This window comes from Furipterus horrens, unplaced genomic scaffold (assembly GCF_987537825.1).
Source record: "Furipterus horrens unplaced genomic scaffold, mFurHor1.1.pri manual_scaffold_11, whole genome shotgun sequence".
NCBI lineage: Eukaryota > Metazoa > Chordata > Mammalia > Chiroptera > Furipteridae > Furipterus > Furipterus horrens.
In genome coordinates, this window is record NW_028327181.1 from 60,657,375 (window position 1) to 60,677,827 (window position 20,453).

The 20,453-nt window shown below is 36.8% G+C and overlaps 2 protein-coding genes across 3 annotated transcripts in view; both read right to left on the reverse strand.

Moving 5' to 3' along the window:
* NSRP1 (nuclear speckle splicing regulatory protein 1) overlaps positions 1 to 6,673 on the reverse strand; it is a 28,282-nt gene extending 21,609 nt beyond the window's left edge. The window contains exons 1-2 of one of the 2 annotated variants that reach the window (XM_090292498.1): positions 6,628 to 6,673; positions 5,391 to 5,481 (exon numbers count right to left, since the gene is read on the reverse strand). In XM_090292498.1, the coding sequence (XP_090148624.1) occupies positions 5,391 to 5,481; positions 6,628 to 6,647 (111 nt within the window). In that variant the 5' untranslated portion in view covers positions 6,648 to 6,673. Of the gene's footprint in view, positions 1 to 5,390; positions 5,482 to 6,159; positions 6,227 to 6,627 lie in introns of those variants that run through there. The other variant, XM_090292499.1, reaches the window with a different exon arrangement.
* Positions 6,674 to 11,426: 4,753 nt separating this feature from the next.
* Positions 11,427 to 20,453, reverse strand: part of EFCAB5 (EF-hand calcium binding domain 5) — an 81,089-nt gene continuing 72,062 nt past the window's right edge. The window contains exon 24 of the mRNA XM_090290638.1: positions 11,427 to 12,315. Coding sequence (XP_090146764.1) covers positions 12,122 to 12,315 — 194 coding nt within the window. The 3' untranslated portion in view covers positions 11,427 to 12,121. The remainder of the gene's footprint in view (positions 12,316 to 20,453) is intronic.

Here is a 20,453-nt window from a genome sequence, read left to right on the forward strand (position 1 = left end):
ATGTAAAGTTTCTTTCTATCATTACTTCAATTTACTTAGTAGTTTCCAGGCAATGCAGTAAGACATGTGGTACGACACAGAGAAACATGAGGGAAAAAATGGGAAAGAGATAAAATTATCTTTATTTGCAGACAATATGATATCTAAAAAAGAAAACCCCAAAAGAATCATCAGGCAAACTACTAGAACTATAGAGATCTTAGGATTAAAACAAAAATCAGAGGCATTCATACATACTATTAATAATTAGAAAAAAATTCCCTTACATAACAGCAATAAGGGCTATAAGGTACCTAGAAATAAATGTAACAAAGAATGTATGTGAACTTTATGGAAGAAATTATTAAATTGTACTATATATAAAAACCTGAATAAGTAAATATAACATCTTTATAAATGAAAAGGCTGAAATATCAATTCTCTCCTAGTCTATAAATTCAAATTCCACTCAAAATCTCTAGTTTTCTTATGAAAATAAAGATGACACTAAAATTCACCTACATGGCCTAAAGCAATTATAAAGGACAAGACAGGGCACTGTAGTGGAGAAGTGGGCGAAGAGAAAAGCACAAGGCATGACTTTGTAAGTCAAAAATAAAGATTTTGATCTTTATTCTAAAAGCAATGGGAAGTCAACAATGGTTTTTAAAACCAGTAAGATGATTGTCTGAAGTGTACAAAAAATGTATTGGAGAGGTTCAAAAGACAACTTGGGGAGTTACTGAAAATGGCCAAATATAGGCCTATAAAAATTCTCTTCTCCATAGAAGTATATAAAACACTGGCATATAATGTCAGAATCAGCATTTTTATAACTGGAAATTAACCAAAGGTTTATAGCAATCCAGGTAGCATTTAAGCAATAACTTTTGGGCCACCAATCCTGAGTCCAGCCCCACAGTTTGGCCTAGGCACATCTTCCAACTTCACTACTATAACCATGGGATGGCACACATTGCTTTCGTCAATTGACATCCTTCGGATTCTTGGTGGCTTTTCGAATATGCATATCCTTGATGGCCTGGGCAGTTTCATGAGTGTTCTTAAAATGAACACTTCCTGATCTGCATGATTTTGTGGGGTTTTCTGAGTCAAGTAAATAGAAAACCATTTTCAGAGGTCACCTCTGCCTCTTTCAGGAAAAGCTCAACACACTTAACTCTTAAAAAATACAAACTGCTAAACTCTTTCCAAAAAGGGACATCAATTCACATTAACAGAACTTTGCCATTATCATTTTTTAAAAGTATTCATAAAGTAAAAAAGTGGCAGCTCACTGTCCTAATTTAAGTTTCTTAACTATAGTAAAATTAAATATTTTAATGTTTACTAGATATTTCTATTTATTTATCTATAAATGTTTTTGTTCTCATTTTCTGTTGAGTTTTAGTGTTTTTCTTATAGTTTTTATAAATGCTTTATATCTTATGAAAATGAAAGCTTAACCTATAAAATAAACTGTACCATGGCTTCTGAGTGAATCAAAGTGCCATTATCGCTGACACCCACCATTTAACTCACATAGTTAATACATATAACACTAAACTACCAAATTTTAGCTATATAGTTTAATTTACTATTCTCTTTCAAAAAGATCAAGGAGTTTTGCACCTTTATCCAAAAGCAAAAATTCTCAGATTGTATGGATCATACCTCTTCATAGAACATGTACTAAGTTGCAAAATTGGATCTCATAAGAATATTACTGTCAAGAAATAAGCATCTCAACTGGATAGATTAAAAGGAAAATTTATTATGTTCTGCAAAATGAGCAAGTATCTGTCATGGAGAAACATCTAAAAAGAAGTTTCATGTCTGAATTGTCATGCAACACCTATTTTAGTCACTAACCACCTTATAACACTTGTGAAATATTGGCTATCACAAGTTCTTTTGAGAACGATGTATAAATCAGGGGTCAGCAAGTTAAGAGTCAAATACAGCCATCTCCTTTTTTGTAAATAAAGTTTTATTAGAACATATTAGTCACAGTCATTCATTCATATATTGTCTAATGGCTGCTTTCACACTATGAGAGCAAAGTTGGGCGGTTGGCCTGCAAAGCCTAAAACATCCACTACCTGGCTCTTTGCAATATAGATAGCTAAAACATCTGAGTAAATAATTTTACTTATTTTTGGAAGTCAGCAGATATCCAGATCCTGAATCACAGAACTCACACTTTAATAGTGACAAGAACTGTATGTAAATATAATACAAGGTATAAAAAGATAAGTGCTCTAAGAAAGGTAAAGTGTGTCAGAAACAGTAAGAGAATGTTCCCAGTAGGGGAAATCTTGAAAGCAGCAGCTTTTGCACTGGATTTTGTAGGATGGCTGTAATTCTGATATATAGGATGGGAAGACTTCCAGTGTGAAGAAAAGCAGACTTGTGAAAAAACTACAAACAGGACGGTGTACTTTGCATGGGAGAAGCACAGTTAGGAGAAAATGCTTGTAGGCATTTTGAAGCAAAGCAAAGGGAGGGCTTTCAGTGTCAGGATTAGTAGTTTAAATTTTAAATACAGTTAGGTTCAAGAACAAAAGAGTAACTGTGATTCAAACTAAATTTGGAGAGACAGGTGACCAAAGCTATTAAAATAATCCAAAAGGGAAGTAATGAAGGTGGTGGCAATGGAACTGGAAAAGATTACTATCACAGCAAAACCTCTCAAACACTTACAATCAGACAGCAGTATTTGGATCTACTATAAACGTCTTACTTATATGGGGTAAAAACTCCTCATCTCCCCTACCTTTGAACAAAATATTGATTACTTTTAATTAGTTCTGATAATTTTACAAAGAGGAACTACTGAAATAATAATTTAAGATTCTAGATCATCACTGTCCCATTTTTAAACTCACTCTGGATAAAAGCACACATTCAAATAGGATTCATTTGATAGGACACTCTGATGGTCTATTGGAAGGGAAGTCTGATTTTAAATTTGGCTCTTACTACTTCTGCTGAATTGCTGAAAACAATAGATGGATTTGTTCCATAGCAGCCCCTCTCCATGCACAGCAAATGCCCTCCTCTGGAGGGAAATCATAAACATAACAATATATAAACTAAAGTATCTTTCCCTATATTTTCCAAAGCACCAATAATTTTATTGTTGCTTAAATTGTTAAGTAAGAGATTTTCTATTCAAACCTTGCAAATATTTAAATAACATACTCAACTAAGAATTTACTTCGTAGTATGAGGATAAACTGGAATTCACCAGAATGAATTTTTATAGGTAAGGAAATTATGCTAAAGACAGTTTTATATTCTTTTCATTAAGAACTAAGCTGCAGCTTCCTGGTCAGTGGCTCCTGCTGACGCTCTACTAATGAAAGACAAAGATTTTATATTAGAGGGTAGGAGAAAGGGGTAAGACAAGGTATTTCTCCCTGCATTCCTCTCAACCTAACACTGAATTTCTCCAGTGAAGTCCAATTACCCCTGGGTTACCTGAGCCTCTGAGCCCTAGCCCCCAGGACCCACCTCCTAACCGCTCCTCTCCATTTAACAGTATTTGCTTCTTATTGCTGCTCCTCTCCAGGTTGCTTCACCGCCCTCGTTTTGGCTTCTGACATCTTCTCTCACTTATGTAATCAATTCTCCGAGTTAAAGTCCCTCTATGTAAAAGGAGGAGGGAGGGAAAGAGGAACGGAAGCAAGAGTGCAAAATGGCCCACACCAATCTTTTCTGACTCTAGTCTACTCACTCTCCAGCCACGACCAGCTTCATTTCGTAATGGAAAAGAAACAGCAACACAATAAGGAAACTTCTAGGTCACTTGTGTAAACCCATTCTTCTCAAACTGGGGTATATGTTGCTTTGTTGTACATGGTATGCCAGGTTGATTTATGTGAAACTATAGGATAAGCATGTTATATTTTTCTGCTGTGTCCATGGGTAATCAATTTTAAAATTTATTATATATTAAAACAAACCATAAGAGTGCTGTCAATTCAATGGGGAAGAGTCTTCAACAAACCATGCTGAGGGAACTGAGAATCCATAGGCAAAGAATGAAGTTGGAACCCTATCTCATACTGTATACAAAAATTAACTCAAAATGGATCACAGACCTAAATTTAAGAGCTAAAACTATGAAATTCTTAGAAGAAAACATAGGTATAAATTTTCATGACCTCAGTTAAGTAATAGTTTCTTAGGTATGACATCAAAGCAGTTAGCAGCCTAAGAAAAATAAATAAATTGGATTTCCTTAAAATTAACTTTTGTGCTTCAAAGGACATTATTAAGAAAGTGAGAAGACAACCCACAAAATAGGAGAAAACATTTAAAAATTATATCTAATAAAGGACTCGTGTCTAGAATGTGCAAAGAAATCTTACAATTCATAACAAAATGACAAATAACCCTATCAAAAAATACGCAAATGATACAAACAGACATTTCTCCAAAGATGATACGTATACGGCCAACATCATTGGCCATGAGGGAAATGTAAATCACAAAGCAGTTGTGGGGGAAGAATGTGGGAGAGTAGACTGACTGCAAAGGGGCATGAAAGAACTTTCAGGGGAGAGGGGAATGTTCTGCATCCTGACTGGGGCATATACACTTGTCCGAAGTCATCAACCGATACATTTAAAATCCACAAATTTTATTATATATATATTATATAGTCAACTTCTTCAACAGAGGAGCAAGAAACAAAGTATCAAATATGTTCAATTGCCTGTCTCTGCTATTTTATATTGATAACTAGTAAAAACTGAAAGCTGTTTCTTCTGCCAGAACAAAGAAGTAACAGATCAACTGACACAAGGTCTTTCAGAAATATAGTAAATGACTTAAGTACTGTATTAGATAAGCACACATCTGGGGTTGTTTCTACTATATACTGTGGGTTTCAGAGGAAAATATTGTTCTGCCTGCTAAAATACAAAGTATTCTTATTAGATGTTATTATTGTAGCACTATCGGTGGCAACATTACTCATTACCATAACTGTAACTGAGCAATTCCATTTTAGCAGAGACTGAATAACCACAAAAGCAGTCTCATAAGAAATTACTAGTAAAAACTCCTAGGAAATTGTTAACATCTCAACAGCTTATTTTCAGGGACCTTTCCACCAACAACTTTGTTACACCAGTATTAGTTGTCTGAAATGACTTTGTGTAACCACTTAAAAACAACTGAAGTTCACAGCTTTTGGGGGGGAAATCAGATTATTTACGTATCTTATAAAGAAAATCAGTAGACCTTTTTTTATTCCTTTTGATAATTCTGTAAATTATAATATACTCCAGATACAACATATTGACAAATAACTAAGACAAGCAAAGACATCAAATTCACAAGTTCGAATTAAAAATATATATATTTCCAACAATTTGGTAGAAAAACACAGGTTGCCTTACCTCATCATCATCAGAATCATCCCCAAACACTGATGGTTTTTGCAAAACAGGGAGCAAGTGATGTGTTTTCTTTGGCAAAATAAGCCCATACCTGCATATTTGTTTTTGAAATAGAAATTACACCATTATATTTAAATGTTAAAACATAATACATTCACTATATCTTTCAGATAAAGCTACCAACACATAACAGTCTCTGATTTTCAGACATCTCAAAATTCTATGTGTTAAGAATTTATAATTAAGTGGTTATCTGTAGACATGGGCCAAGTTCAAATATCATTTCAATCAAAGAAGAGAAGTAATTGATGAGTTCAGAAATGTTTTAGATGGTAAAATGATAGTAAGGTTTTAAAAAGAACATGTTAGTGAAAAGCTCAGACCATGTTCACTAAAAATAAAAACGCTCTAAATTATCCTTGTGGTTTAACAAGAGAATAGATTTTTTCCCTACTGTGTACTTACACAGTTTCAAAGAAGTTATTGGATAACATCACTCACAAAATTTCTTAAAAGATTACCTTAACTGAAGAACCCAAATAGCTATAGGGTAAATTTCCATTACACTTTATTTCGCTCTCTTGCTTTGCGTTGGAGCATGAGAGAACCATCCCATCAATGCCAACTCATTTAGTTTCTCACATTTTGGCCTTTAAGATGCAGCAATCACAGGAAGCCACATCAAGAAACGATTGTACATCAAAACTTCCAAGAACAAACAGTATTTGTCTCTTGAGGTAACGTAAACCCCAATTCCCTATATGCCTACCCTTTTCTGTGGCTTCTCAGCACAAGATTCCTAACACGGGAAGGAAGGGCGGGAATCAGGGCTTGAGCTGCCAAGGAGAACAAGGGCCCTCTAAGGAAGCCAGGGACTGTCTCTTCTCATTGCCCCTGAAAGCATCCAAACCGGGAGAAACTCAAGCGCGGGGTAGGAAGCAAGACTGAGGGGCCTCAGACCGAGCTTTTGGAAAATAGAAAAGTCTCGCTCTCTGCCCCTCAGCCTAACTTCCTTTATTTCCTCACAAGTTTCTCCCTCAAACTTCGGGCTTCCATCCTGGAAGATGTGGGGGGTGGGGAGGGGAAATATTTGTTCCTCAGGATCTCTCGCTTTTCCCCGCCTCTGTCCCTGACGACACATCCCCTTCACTTCCAGCGCGCTTTTACTTCTCGGCCAAAGACACAGCCGCCGTGGTTTCTGACGCCCCAGCCTAACCCTAACTCCCGGATCACTCACTGCCTGCCCGGAATCGCCATCTTGCTCCCGTCTCCGCTGAACGTGGCCGACGCCGACGTGACGCTGACACAGACGCTGATATCGTCACGTAAACTCTCGCGTGGTTTCGGAAGGCGTGGAGCCCACCTAGCGGCTGAATGTCTTTTGAGTGGATTCAAACAGTGTGTCGAAGGAACTATTTTGGCTTTTGGAAAATGACTACAGTACCTCGAAATCAGTGGGGAAAAAAGGACGACAAAATTCTAGGCCAGTGGTTCCCAAGGTGTGGTCTCGGCACCAGCAGTTTAGCATCACTTGGGAATTTGTTAAAAATACAAATTCTCGGGTCCTATCCCAGAGCTACTGAATCAGGAAGCCTGGGACGGGGCCCAGAAGTCTGTATTTTAACGAACCCTCCAGGTAATTCTGATACTCAGGTTTTAAAACTGCTACCCCTAGTCTATCAATTCTTTTTTCCTCTGAGGTGTTCAATTTGAGTATATCTGACTCAGAGTAATTTGGCAGAAGATGAAAATCTGTATGCTAATAGTGTCTCATTATAGGATCAAAATGTATCGTGGTACCTCTGGGTATAGGAATCAAAATAATATACCATACTCTCTCTCTCTTTTTTTTTTTTTTTAATTCTAGTCACATTCAGTCTGTGCATCCACTCACTCTTGGCCCATTCCAGACTAGTCTTATAGCAGCCCAAGAAATCGTTTATTTCCTACAGAACGATGTTTAAATCTTCAACTATAATTGTGGATTTACCTATTTCTCCTTTTAATTCCATCCGTTTTTGTTTCATGTATGTTGAAATATTTAGGATTTATTATGTCCTCTTGCATTGACCCCTATACCATTAAGAAATGACCCTCTTTTTATCTTCTATGTAAAATCTTCATATTTATTCCATAACAATGGTACCTCTCTCCTATCGTAAGTTTATTCTCAAGTAAAAACAGGACTTCAATGCCATTACTTTGACTTCATGACCTCTCAAACGTGATTAATAAGGAAAGGCAATAATGGTACTAATGATTCATCCAGATGCCTAAGTAACGCCTGAAACATTCTCCAAACACTCTGATGTAAAAAATTCTTTCTCTGGAATAGAAGAAATGATCCTTTTTATTTCTCTTATCTACTTTATCTGATATTAACATAACCAGCTTTGATTGTTAGCATGGCATATCTGTTTCTGTCCTTTTAACCTATTTTAATCTATTTGTGCATTTATACTCAAAGTGGATTTCTTGGTGATAGCATGTACAGTAGTTGGATCCTGCTTTCTTACCAGTCTGACAATTGCTTCCTTTTAATTTGGGTGTTTAGAACATTTTCATTTAAATGATTATTAGTACATGTTGTTGGTATAATGTCCAAAGCTATAGAGAATTTTTATGAATTTGAGCCAGACTGAATTGCCAGAAGCAAAATTTCAACAGATGAGAAAATGCTCCAGAGAATGGCATTTTAGCAGCTTATCTATTAGAATAAAAGGAGTGGGGGTTACATGAAATCTTTTGGTGGTAGATTAAGGAGGTGGGAGAAAACAAGGGGGGATGGGGGACTCGCAGACTGGACAAAAAGTAAAATAGAGAGACATACTTTTACATTGGTGTGTACAGTATTGTTAACATTTACCGTATATAGAGATAGATGGTGTGTGGGAAACAAGATCACAACGAGAGCTGTGGTTTTGTTATCGGAGAAACCCTGGTTCTTCTCGCCGATTCAGTATGAATTACAGATCAGCGAGCCTATTAGTGTGCACACAAAGTTTATTGGTGAATTCGAGAGCAGAAGCAAGGGTGGCCAAAGGCCGGAGTGGTGAGCTCGCCCCAGGGTGGCCAGAGGGCCAGAAGGCCAAGAGCGCCATAAGGGCCAAGAGCCAAGAGAGTGAGTGCTTTGTTCTGAGAACATGTGTAGCTGGCAGCATGGGGATGCGGAAGTTACATTTTGACAGGTAAAGGTGGAGCCAGCTTTTCTCCCGGGGACGTGACTACCCAACTTTAGGTATGCGTGGGGGGTCTGTTAGCCTGAATCCTTATCTTGCTCCAGACTATTTGTTCATTTTGCATATGTGACAGGGGCCAGGCAGTTAACCAAAGTTGTTTTATGGGTTTTTTTTCTTTGGGCACTTTAGTCCCCCTCCCCTGCCAGGCCTTGGGATAAATACACAATCTCAAGGTTTTCCTTTTCCCAGCTAGTGGAGATGATACACTCAGCCTTTCAAGGGCTCCTCCCACCTGCACTATCATAGTTTTGCTTGTGTAGTTCAGAATGCCTGGCAGCCTTATCAGACCAGGCTCAGGATTACTGGGTCAGTGGCTGAGACATGTCTTCTTTGCTTAGCCTTCTATAGTAAGTTCTTTGTTAGATTGCAATGGTGAGAGCCCTCCCTTTGTTTCCCCTCTGGTACTCATTCTGCTGTAACAGTTCCATAATCTGATGCTGCCGTTGTGCCCTGAGGGGTCTGGAAAAAGAGATTACTCTGACATTTCAGAGGTATGTTATTTTAGGCAAAAAGACAGTTGACAGGCTTACTTAAGGTAAAGATTGACCTTTCTCAAGAAAGCTACAAGCCTAGGACATAACTACCATTCTCATTTGCTTTTAGTTAGAAATTTTTATGTTCAGACCATCCTATGTGATTACTGTCAGTCTCTTAAGTTTGTTTAAGGCCTGCCGTAGACACTGCTCCTATGACTATTTCCAGTTTGATTTGCCTCTGGTTTGGGTACATTTTATATTAGGTCATTTCACAAATTAGTCTCCCTTTGATAAGAGGAGACTTAAATTGCTGTGGCTGGAGAGTGGGGGTCACATGGAACAAAATATGGTCACCTAGAGGTGCCTCACCACCTGTAGTCTATGGGCAGGAAAGTCTAAGCTCAGGCAGTAGATTAAGGAGAGGTAAAATATAGTTAATAGCTAGGAGATGAAACACCCACCAAGGGTAATTATCATCCTTAAGGACAAAGAAATTGGCAATATTTAATTGATCTTGTCTGTTGGGAGAGATCTTTATAAGATCATGTAGGGGAGACTATGAACACAGAGCTGATGATACGGGGTGTGGTATTGCATAAAACCCATGAGAAGAATGAAAAGTCCCGAAATCACCTGCAGAGGGTCTTCTCAGTAAGTGGATTGGGGACATCTGTGGAATTTAAGGACAGCTGGTTGTCTGATCATGTTTACATTAAGAAGGAATGAGAAGTCTCTCACAAGAGACCACATATTGTATGATTCCATTTATATAAACTATCAAAAATAGGCAAATCCATAGAGAAAACAAGATTAGTGGTGGCCTAGGGTTGGAGTGTGGGAAAATGGGGGGTGACTGTTAATAGGTATGAGATTTCTTATGAGGGTGATAAAAATGTTCTAAAATTGATTGTTCTAATGTTTGCACAATTTAGTGAATATTCTAAATTCTGTGAATATACTAAAAACCATTGAATCGTACATGTTAAGTGGGTGAATTGTATAGTATGTGAGTTATATTTCAATAAAGCTGTTAAAAGAGGCAATAGGAGATTTTATGAGATTCCAATATCATTGTCTTGAAACCTTATATTGTTCCTGGACCATGGAAAGCCAAAATTGTAAAGGAAAGTAGTCTGGATTGTCTACACTATACAACATCATTGTTACCTATGAACTATGGAGAAAGAGTAAATAAAAATTCAACTAATCAAGTCCAGGCACCTGAAGTATTGTAGAAGTAACTTTAAGTAAATCAGTAAATCTATTTAGTCCAGTGATTTTCAACTGGTGTGCTGCAAGAATTTTTAAAACATGCAATACCTGACACTAAATAATCCAATGGTGTGTTATGGCACACATGTTTTTAAAATTCTTATGACACATTAGTTCGCCACGGCACACTGATTTAGTCAAATAGACTTAAATATAGATCTATAACTAAATTTTTGTCAAGTATGAGTATGATTTTCTTCACTAAAAAGTAAGTTCCTGGTGTTAAGGGGTAGTATTTTACTAGAATGATGGTTAAAAACATTCAACCAATCTGCCTTGCTGATTGTTTAATTTTAAAGTAATTTACAAAAGATTGAATGCATAGTCATTATCCTAGTAAAGGTTGGAACATGTTAGTGAGATGTCAGGGGTGCTGGCAAGGGCAGTAACCAGAAACTAGGACACGTGGGTGCTCCTTCTACCCAGCCTCTTACCAGCTGTCATGACCTGTGTAGCCCACTCACTCTTAGAGACTTTCTAATTTATAAAATGGGGACAATAATCTTGAGACTGCCTATCATACAGGTTATTGGGAGGATCAAGTGAGCCAGTATGTGAAAATATTTCAAACACGTTAAAGCACCATGCCAATGTAATGTTTATTATTATTAAGCTAATTCCCTTTAGTTAATTCCCATGATAGTGGTTAAAAGGTAGCATTCTACGAAAATTTGCCCTTCTTGCTGCCTAAAATACCACTTGTATTCATGGTGGACTCCTTATAAGCGTGTACTGAAGCCATCAGGATATGTGGCTATCAGTTTAATATCTTCAAGAACATTGTTCCTAGAAATGCTGCTGCAAATGCCCTGAAAAGCCCTCTTGCCAATACAAAAAAAAAAAAAAAAAAAAGGCCTATAGGTTAAAACTGGGCATGCGATCATTCAAGAGATGAGGACTGGTAATAACACTGCCATCTTATCAGAAAGGTTTAAAAGGGACCTCAAATCTAAATTATAAGATGTTTGGAACACATCACATTTTGTCAACCAAATAAAGAAAATGAAGTTTAATTTCCCAAAATTTTATTAAAAATGTACTGTGTCATCAGATATTTTATTGCAAAGATGAAATCTCACAACAAAGCAGTAAAGTTTGCTGTAATAACAAGCCTTAAATAAATAAAAGTTCTTTTTGCAGTTCTTGGAACTTGAGAGGTTTTTGTTATTTTTTCTTTAAAGGTGATTTCTTTTTTCCATGAGTCATAGACAAGCATTTTCCCACAGAATTTATATTCATTGAAATGACCTTTAGGTTGTTAAGGTAAGTGTGTATGGGGGTGGGAGTTGGGTGATGAGGATGGAGAAAGGGTGGTTGATACTCAAATAAATCTTTGAAAAATTGGAAAAACAATTCCCAGTTTATTTCTTAAAATATTATTATTTGGTACTATTTTGATGTAAAAACTGCCATTTCTTCTAAAACCTCAGTCTTTATTTTGTATCTTAAGAGAATGAAAATAACTCTGTCTAATCAACCATAACAGTCCCATGGTACATACAAAGTTAAAAGTAAAAGGAAATTTTATAATATATTCTACAGCATGCATTTGGTTATGGTTATCTTAACTGGATATTCTTTAGATCAGATTTCTCCTTAGGTAGCACTTTTGGTTTTAGGAAGTGCCACGGTAAGTGTCTAGGAGCAGAATATTGTCTATGTGGCACTCCTTTCCAGTTGAGAATATTTTATAGTTAACAAAACTGAACATAACAAAAATATCTTAAATACAGCCCCAATTCCATTAGCATTTACCTAGCAAGCTTCCACCTGGCATTTTTGCATACACACAGGAGTCAGTCTTGGAGGGTAAGGGAGGAGTAACAGAACTATTTAGTTTTTGGTTTATCTCCACGAGAGCAAAACAGATGTGTGACCAGTGGTACAGGTACTCAATGACAGTGTTACCAAATTGCCATACTTCGATTCGGGAATGATCTGCACCAAAGAAAAGAAAAAGTTAGCATGGATAGTTTTGTACTTTTTAAGTTAAAGTATAAGTTCCAGTATTATGATGAAAGTTTATTATATATATTTGGAGTCAAAGCCGTAGTAGAATCTTGTTTAAATATCTAATCACAGGATAATGGATTAAAAATTTTCGGTATACGTATTCAGCTAATGGATACTACACAGCATTTAACAATTAAAGAACTAGAGCTACATATATCATGTGGATAAATCTCAAAACATTAGTGAGTACAAAATGTAAGTTGTAGAATAATATGTTCTTTGTATATAATTTTTTAAAGTTTTAAAACCTGCAAAAGAATGTGTTGTTTATGGATTCATAAACATGTAGTAAAAGTAAATCATGCATGATAAACACCAAATTCATGATAGTATTATCTCTAGGGAGAAAGAAGAGAAAGTAGGATCAGGGAGGGGTAAGGGTCTCAACTGTTCCTATAATGTTTTATTTCTTTAAAAAAGTCTGACTCAAACATGCACAATGTTAAGGTAGGATATAGAATATGGCTCCATAATGACTACATAGGTGTTAGTCTCAAGCTTTTCCGTTTGGGATATTTCCTAAATTAAAATTATTTTTAAGTATATAATCACTGCACACCATTATGATTCATTTGTTAAATTGCAAACAATTAAACTGCCATTTATAAAAGTTACTTTTTCCCAGGAGTCAGTTAAAAGGATAAAGTCAGCGCCATTTGCTATCATGGCACCATCTGCTGAGCAGGCCTATGACCTTATTAAATATGACTGCCATTTAACTCCTCTGAGCTTATATCCCCAGGACTGGAAATTGCTGGAAAGCAAGAACAGAGCTAACCACTCTCTACAGCCACAGGCAGGAGATAACATTGGAACAAACTACAGCCTCTTGCTACAATGCCCCAACAGCGCAGGGACCACACAACAGCAACCCCCCTACCCTTTTTAAATCCAATTATAATCCAATAAAAGCTCAAAGGCCTCACCCCTCAATGCTGGTGTATCTCTCCACACCATGCCCCTCTCTTTTCTTGGAGAGTAACCAAAAACTTGACTGTCTACACTTTCTTCTCTTTGTGAATTATTTCACAGTCTGCATCACCGACCACCCTAACATCAACGACTGAAATTCAGATAGAATGGTCCAGTGGGAAGAGAATATTCTGTGGAGTTGAACAGATCTGAGTCCCAATCTTGACTCTACTCCAACTAGTCTTACGACCTTGAGCAGGTCACTTAATTGTTCTGAGCCTGCCTCTTTATTAATAAAACATGGATAATATCTCAGAATTGTTATGAAGATGAATGAGAAAAGATATGCGAAAATCTGTCACAGAGTAGTTGCTAAAAAAAAAAAATTAATTTTTCAAGTGCTTCCCACCCTCAGGTCTATGCTTTATTCTTTTTTTGGTTTGTTTTCTTTTATTCATTTTTGTTCTAGTGTCTCATGCAATAACTAACCCAATAAATGTTTGTTAATTCTAGTTGACTAAACCATAAATGATAGTTATAATTCAATGAGAGGTTTTAAATATCATCTATCCATAGCTCTTTTAACAACAATGACAATTGTGTCACTTATGGATATCTGCTAAATGACAAAACAGAACATAATTTACTTCCTTATCTTCTATCAACATGAAGGCACATAGAATGTGGAAAACATTCACAAGTCTCAATTTGTATTTGAGACTGTCTTTAAAACGTGAACACAATGTTCTAAAATTGTCTTTTAACACACACACACAGGCACTGTTTTTTCTTCCAATTGGAAGGATTCAATAAATGTTAAATTGAAACAACATTAAATTATGGAATAATTAAATTGGATTTTTCAAATAGTAAGTCCTTTCATATTATAACTCAGTAACATTAGTGACAATTATGAATAAAAATAAAAACAAATGCTGGTCATGAGAACACATTAAATATACCCAATTCATCTCATGTTATGGGAAATACTAGACCAATCAACATACATACTTAATATATTGAGGTGCATTTGTTATAATCAATTCTTTTTTCTCTTTATTTGTTTCTGGAACAAGGTAATGCAATAGGCTGCAAAGATTACCTTGATTATCTTAATGTTATGTATCAAAATTAAATAAAAGTTCACCCTAGAACACTTCTAAAACCTGTCTTAACTGATTTTCTGAGATATAACAGCTCTCCTGTCCCCCTGCGGCTTTTATTCTCCCCTTCCTAACCCCCCATTAAGAGCTCAGTCCCTATGACGCCTGCCACAGTGTTCTTATCTGACATCCAAATGAATAGACCCCTATCTGCAACCATTATTAAGCCAGTGAGCCATCTCCATGGTGATTCAGGGACACAAGAACGGGGAGCAGGTCACTCCCTTTCACAAGCCCCTGTCGCTTATTTCCTGTTTTATTGTTACCAGGGACAGAAGCTCTGAACCTGTCTGGGCTGAAGTTCCTTTTTCCTACCCTTTCCAATAACAGATTGATGCATTAACAACTGGCTGTAACGATTCCTCTAATGAAGCCTCCATTACTTTGTGGCAGAGATTTTAAACCTTTTTCATCTCATGGCACACCTAAATTAACTTAAAAATATATTTTTTTCCAATCTGACAAAAATATAAGAATTATTTTGATTGATTAATAATAATAATAGTAATTGTAATTAACTACCGGTTTTGCTCCAAAGTGACTTTTTAAAAAAAAATCAGATGCCTATTCTTGTTTACAAGGATTTGTGGCACTAAGAATTAACCAATCAGACACAACCTTATTATGAGACATAACCAATAAGGTGTGACTCTATTATATGGCCTCTATTATATGGCATTTATACCTGACAGATATTGTTGTGTTGGCTGTTGTCATTTTTTACTTGACAATCTAAGGGAAAAGAGGTCAGTGTTTCTGACTAAATAGTCAAGTATTGTATGTTTTAAAAATTCCTGTGGCATACAAGTTGAAAAAAAATCAATGCTCTATGGGGTTCCCATTAACAAACGCTTGTGTGCTACTGCCCTCTTGTGGTTGAGAGATGCCAGCTCTTTGCACTATGCACAGATTTCATAATTCTTTCATATATACTACTTTTTTCTTACGTAACCATAAGAAATAATCCTTTTTTTGCTTTGCCTTTGTAAGAGTTATAATAAATTACGTGGATATATCTGAACTAAAATAATTGCTGAGTCAACCTATGAATCTGTTTGATTTCGAAACAGATTCAAGTTTAATCAAACTTTTAATTATCTAAGGAATTCATTTTGCTGAAAACAGGATATTTCTAATTAAATCTCCATTTATTTATCTCTGCTTTAACACTGAATTAAGCTAAATCATTTAAAAAAATTTTTTGGCCCTGGCCACTGTGGCTCATTTGGTTGGGCATTGTTCCAAAAAGCAAAAGGTCACCAGTTTGATTCCTGGTTGGGGCACATGCCTGGGTTGTGTCCCCAGTTGGGGCATGAGTCAGAGGCAACTGATTGATGTTTCTCTCTCACATCACTATTTCTCTCTCTCTCTTTCTCCCTCTCTTTCCCTTCTCTCTGAAAATAAATAAGTTATATCTTTAAAATTAAGAAAAAATGTGTTGATTTTTTTCTTTAATTTTCAAAGCTTGGGTGGAGGTTTACTCCAGGGGAATATTGAGTTCCTGAAAGTATATTACTTTCATTCTTATTGTAAAGACAACTTCTGTACAATATCACATTGAATTTGCTTTTAAAAATGATGTAGCTGTAAATCAAATGATGTACAAATTGAAATTAATGCGATTTATCTTTACAAAAATTCATACTTTAATGCAGTGTCCTCCAAACTCTTTGATCATGTCTATCAGTAACAAATGTTGAGCATGGTCCTAATATGTGTATATTTATTTATAAATTATTTATTTTAAAACATTAAAAATCGAAATTAGACATTGATGACATAAGTATATTACAAATAATAGTCCTTCACTATTTTCTTACACTCCAATGGTATAGATACCAATTGTGCCTTTTGTTTGCTCCATTTTTAAAAAGATTTTATTATTTATTTTTAAAGAGAGGGGAAGGAAGGGAGAGAGGGAGAGTAACATCAATAAGTTGCCTCTAGACTTTGACTGGAATGTCATGTCTAAAGGAGACATGCTTGGGCTCTGGTTGTTACCAAAAAGCCCTGAGGAACTGGGATTGACTTTCGAAGGTAATAAAAGCCAACAAGAAAAAAGGCTTGGTACCTTGATTGGTTGTACAGTTCATGGCAATCTTTCCAGGGAAAGAACAAAAGTTGCTTTTCTGAAAGACAGCTAAAAGGGACCTTAAGGCACAATGGAAAACCTGAAGGACTTGGAAAAGACAGGTGTTTACAGGCAAGGCTGAATGGCAGGTATGTGACTTAGCTTCTGTGCCCAGAAGGGCAAACTGAAGGTCACCCTAAATGTTCCTTGCGTAAGTTCCAGTAAAGCAGACGTAAAGATTATATGTGATCATTTGCTGCTCTTGCGTTTATGCAAACGAACAGGATAAATTAAAATTGGACTTAATGCAGTCCCTTTAATGACAAGGAGAGTAATATTAAGGAGGAAAATCGTGATTCAAGGAGAATCACAATGCTCAGTGGTAGACTATAAACTAGTACAGCTAACTGTCTTTAAAGTTTACTTTCATTTAAAGTTTGTTTTCATTTGAAAGTTAAACTAGGTCTGTGACATCATCAGTGATGCTTAATTTACAGGCAAGGAGAATGTCAAATGCCTTGCAACTGGATGTCTTTCCAATAAGACAGTCTCACAGATCTAGAGACAGGTTTGTGGGTTATGTTGCATAGATTAACATGTGTTTTCTGTTTTCATAGGGCATAGGCATATGATCTCATTACCTGAATGATTATCTGTACATATAGGCCTCACTTCATTCTGTCTGCATCGCTGCCTCCTGAGACTCAACGGTTTGGCTGAACTAAGTGGTTTGGTTAGTGAAGAATGGGGTGGTTTGTGGGCTTCACTTTAAAACTGGTTTCTCTTTTCTATCCTAATGGCTTGGACAGAAAGGGCCTAGAGGTCTGAGGGGGGAAACCTAAAATACTCCCTTCAGCCCAAACTAAGTATAGTGGGCAAAAGGACTTTGGACAGGTATGACATGCCTTGCACACCTTCTTCCAAAGAAGCCTTTTGTGGGATATTGGAAATTAATCCCTGCCTTTTGTCATCTAGTGGTTATGGTTTTAATGATACCTTTTAACCCTGTTGCCAAATCTGTTGCCCCCAGAATACAACAAGGATACCAGCTTGTTAAACAGAGCATGCCTTTGCCCGGGGACAGCCAACTGGCCTGGAGTCTGCAAGATCCTTCTCCATGTGGGAAGGCCACCCTCCCCTCCACAACCCCACACTTATAGGGACTTCTCGACACAAGGGTAGGTAGAATGACGATCATGTCCAGCTTAAAGCAGCTAGAGGAGCACAAGACCTTCGCCCATTGTCCTTTATAAGATTATAAAGGGTCTTAACTTTGAGAGGGGAGAATTGTTACAGAGCAGGGGTTACCCCCCAAAATAAATAAATAAATAAATTTAAAGAAAAAAGAATAACATAGGAAAGGTGAAGCCAAGGAACTGATGTGCGCTGGGCAGAGGGGAGCAAGGGGAAAAGAAATTGGGACAACTGTAACAGCATAACCAATAAAATATACTTAAAAAAAATAAGTTACCTCTAAGAAGGCTCCCAGCTGGGGACCTGGCCCACAACTCAGGCATGTACCCTGACTGGGAACTGAACCAATGACCTTTTGGTTTGTGGGACAACACCCAACCCTCTGAGCTCCTTTTTGTTTGCAGCTTTGTGGGGAAAGCCTACAGGTATCTCAATATTAATGAGACACACTAATACTCTCCCTGTTTCCACTCTAGTACTCTTCCTCTCAACTGTGTCTGATGCCCTTAACCCAAAGACTTTCTATGTTACCTTCTTGAAAGAATAAATGTCTAGGGTTGTGGAGGGGAAGTTGCCCAGTGTTGTGATGTAGAGAAGATGAGATACAGAGACCAAAACACTGGAATAGAAGAAAAGAGGAGAAACAACAGGGAGAAGAAAACTTAAAAAAAATAATTATCATTAATACCTTCACAGGGATAAGACATTGCATTCATGAAACAGAGCAAGACATTGTTGAAAGCAAATATTTAAAGAACAACAATAACAACAAAAGCTGTTAAACTTTAAAACATGCAGAAACAAAAATTCAATAGAAGCCCTGGCTGGGTGGCTCAGTTGCTTGGAACATCATCCCATACACCAAAAAGGTTGCGAGTTCTATCCCTGGTGAGGGCACACACCTAGATTGCAGTTTCAATCCCTGGACATGTACCGAAGGTACTGATAGATGTTCCTCTCTCACATAAACGTTTCTCCCTCTTTCCTTCTCCCTTCCTCTAGGGTCAATGAACATGTCCTCGAGTGAGGATTTAAAAAAATCAATAGGATTAGAAGGTTGAGAGACTGTCTCAGAAAGTGAAACAAAAAGACAAAAAAATAAAAAATAGGAGAGAAAATGCATGGATTTTGGAGACTGAAGTTAGGAGAAGCAATGGCTAAACAATAGGAGTTCCAAAGACAAAACACAAAAAAGAAAGGGCAAGGCCACCACCAACCTCTAGATCACCTTTGTGTAAATGAGAAAAAGACAACTACTGTGGATGAATGCACTCTGAGCACATAGCTTGATGAGTAGAAAAAGATGGGTGAAGAAAGCAATGCCCCTCCTCCAAGCAGGTGCGGCCTTGAGCTAAAGCGCACAGTTTAATTAATGGACTCCTAGTTGGAGTTTGGCCCTCTCCCACCTCCTCAGCAGAGCACCTTTGTGCAGTGCACAAATTGCACAGCCATAAGTAGCAACCTTTGTGCCATGGAGGAAATCATCAAGGACTTAAGGACCTGAATTTCACTATTGAAAAGGCCCAGCGAATACTCATATCAATGGATGAAAACAGACCCATATCAAAGTATGTCATTATGAAATTTCACAATCTTGGGGATAAAGGGGTGATTCTACAGCTTCTGGAAAAACAAAACAAAAGGTCACATGCACAAAATAATAAATCAGAAAGGATTCAGATTTCTCAACAGCAATCTTGGAAGTTTCCAAGTTTCTTGTGATCATGGAACCATTTCCTCAAGAAGTTAAACATAGAGTTTGCATATGACCCAGCATTCCACTCCTAGCAACATACCCACAAGGACTCAAAACATATGCTCACACAAACACTTGTAAGCAAATGTCCATAGCAGCAGTATTTACTATAGCCGAAAAGTAGAAACAACCCACATGTCCATCAATTTATAAATGGATAAATAAAATGTGGTATATCTATATAATAGAATATTATTTAGCTATAGGAAAGGAATGAAGTACATCATAGATGATACTTGAAACATGATGCTAACCTAAAGAAGCCAGATACAAAAGGCCACATATTATATGGTTCCATTTATATGAAATGTCCAGAATAGGTAAATCTATAAAGACAGAAAGTAGATTAGTGGTTATCAGGGGCTGGGGAGGGGATGGGCATGGGAGAGTGACAGCTAATGTGTTCTAGGTTTCTTCTGGAGTGATTAAAGTGTTCTAAAATTAGATAGTGTTGATGGTTGCACAACCTGATGAAAAAAAAAAAAAAAACTAAACCCACTGAATGGTACTTTAAGATGGTGAAGTTTATGGTATTTGAATTATATCTCAATTTTTGAAAGAAGAAAATGGGACAATGTCTTCAAAATTATATTATCTGGCAAAGTTTCAGGCAAGAAAGGTCTAAAAAAATTTACCATTCATGCACTCTTCCTCAGAAAACTACTGGAGACATGCTGCTTCAAAACAGGAGTAAACCAAGAAAGAATGAACCAAGAGAATGGCAAAGTAAATTCCTGTGACAGCAATGCCTTGGGAACAAAACTGCTCCTTCATAGATGACTGCCTCAATCTAAAGGTGACACAGCTGCCTGGAATTCCACCAGAATACAAAATACCCCTTTCTAGAAATGCAAAGCAAAACCTCAATGAGATATTACATCACTCATATGAGAATGACTATAATCAAAAAGACAAGAAATAACAAGTGTTGGCAAGGATGTGAAGAAAGGAGAACGCTGTATGCTGT